At 47.5% G+C, this 1,467-nt stretch overlaps 1 protein-coding gene across 2 annotated transcripts in view; it reads right to left on the bottom strand.

Moving 5' to 3' along the window:
* Nucleotides 1-1,194, bottom strand: part of RRP9 (ribosomal RNA processing 9, small subunit (SSU) processome component, homolog (yeast)) — a 19,031-nt gene extending 17,837 nt beyond the window's left edge. For both annotated transcript variants that reach the window (XM_019510326.1, XM_019510325.1), the window contains exon 1: nucleotides 996-1,194. In XM_019510326.1, coding sequence (XP_019365871.1) covers nucleotides 996-1,179 — 184 coding nt within the window. In that variant the 5' untranslated portion in view covers nucleotides 1,180-1,194. The remainder of the gene's footprint in view (nucleotides 1-995) is intronic.
* Between the last annotated feature and the right edge of the window lie 273 nt (nucleotides 1,195-1,467).

Consider the following 1,467-nt stretch of genomic DNA (forward strand, 5'->3'; position numbering starts at 1 on the left):
TGTGTGTCCCCAGCTGATAGAGCTCTGTGTAAACCTCTCCAATACAAACAGTTCCAAGCCCACCTCTGATGGTTTAAAACCTTCTGCTTAGTTGGATTTCTACATTCTTGCAAGGAAACCATGCCACCAAACCCCGGACTCCAGAACAGCCTACAAGACTACAAGCTTTGGCCAGCTCTTGGGGTTGAAAGGGATTGTACTACATATATGCACAGACTGCTGTTTTAAAACTGTCTGAATAGCTTTGTGCCTAGTACTTTGATCTTAAAGCTACCTGGTCAGTCTATTCACTGCTACTCAGACTCCCAAAGAGAAACCCACACATGCCAAACTCAATCACAGCCCAGACAGTCATGGCCGATGCGCAGGGTGCAGTAACCTAGGGCCTGGTCGGAGAGGGAGAACCAGGATGTGGTATTGGACAGAGAAGCACTCAAAAACTAGGAAAAGAGCTGCCTCCATGCCAGACTGTTCCAAGGAGAAATGGTGACTGATTTACAACAGGCTCCACATCATAGCTAAAATATGAACAGCTTTCCCTTCAGATTCTTCAAGCACCAGACGCAGCACAACCGCTGTGATGTATAAAAGCCAAGCCTTACATTTTATACCCATGTAACAGCAGTGAAGTGCCATGTTCAGGAAAGTAAGCAAAGAAGGAAGTTACAAATACACAGGAGGCAGTATCTCATTTCCTTTACATGCCTAACAGTTTGAATTAACGAACTATGCTTTGCCATAGATTAATTTGGATCAAACAATTCAGACTGAGAAATCCTTGGGGAACACAGCCTCATCTTTCTATATTGTTTCCAATAGCGAGTTTCATCAAGTTAGATCAGTCCAGCACGACATCTCCAAGTAGCACAGAAGACCACTTTCCCCATGTGTAAACCAAGGATGAGCCACAGCCAGACAGCAGCCCAATAAGCGCACTCTCCCCTAACACCCCCTACACCTCCCATCCACACCACCCAAGCTTATCAGGTGCTCACCCTGCTGACGAAGCTGCTCCAGGTAAAGTTTGGCTAATCTCAGCTTCTTTTCCTGAGCTGTCTCCTCGATCTCCTCTTCCGCCTCATTGTCTCTCTTCCGCTTCCCAGATAACGCAGGGCTAGAAAGAGCAGAAAACGAAGGGGGACAATTACACACAGGAATAATTTTCCCCTCTCTGCTCATACTGACTATACCCCAGACATGCTTTGCTACCTGATGCCCAGCCAAGACAAACTGCCTAGAGAGGGACCTTCAAGCACAGGGCAGTTGAAGTACATAAAAATCCCCACTGGTCTTTTTTAAAATGCAGGAACAGGACATTTCTACCCAATGTGAGTCATGTCAGCAGTTACACACTGACGGGGGAAGTGTTTCCACAGCACCCTGTACTTAGGCCCAATGTCGAGACAGCCTCTTCCACCCGCTTCCACCCGGCAGGGCCCATGAGAGCCTGGCCTGGAATCAAGCCCC

Source organism: Gavialis gangeticus, unplaced genomic scaffold (assembly GCF_001723915.1).
Source record: "Gavialis gangeticus isolate Ggan-Ray unplaced genomic scaffold, GavGan_comp1, whole genome shotgun sequence".
NCBI classification, from domain to species: Eukaryota; Metazoa; Chordata; order Crocodylia; family Gavialidae; genus Gavialis; species Gavialis gangeticus.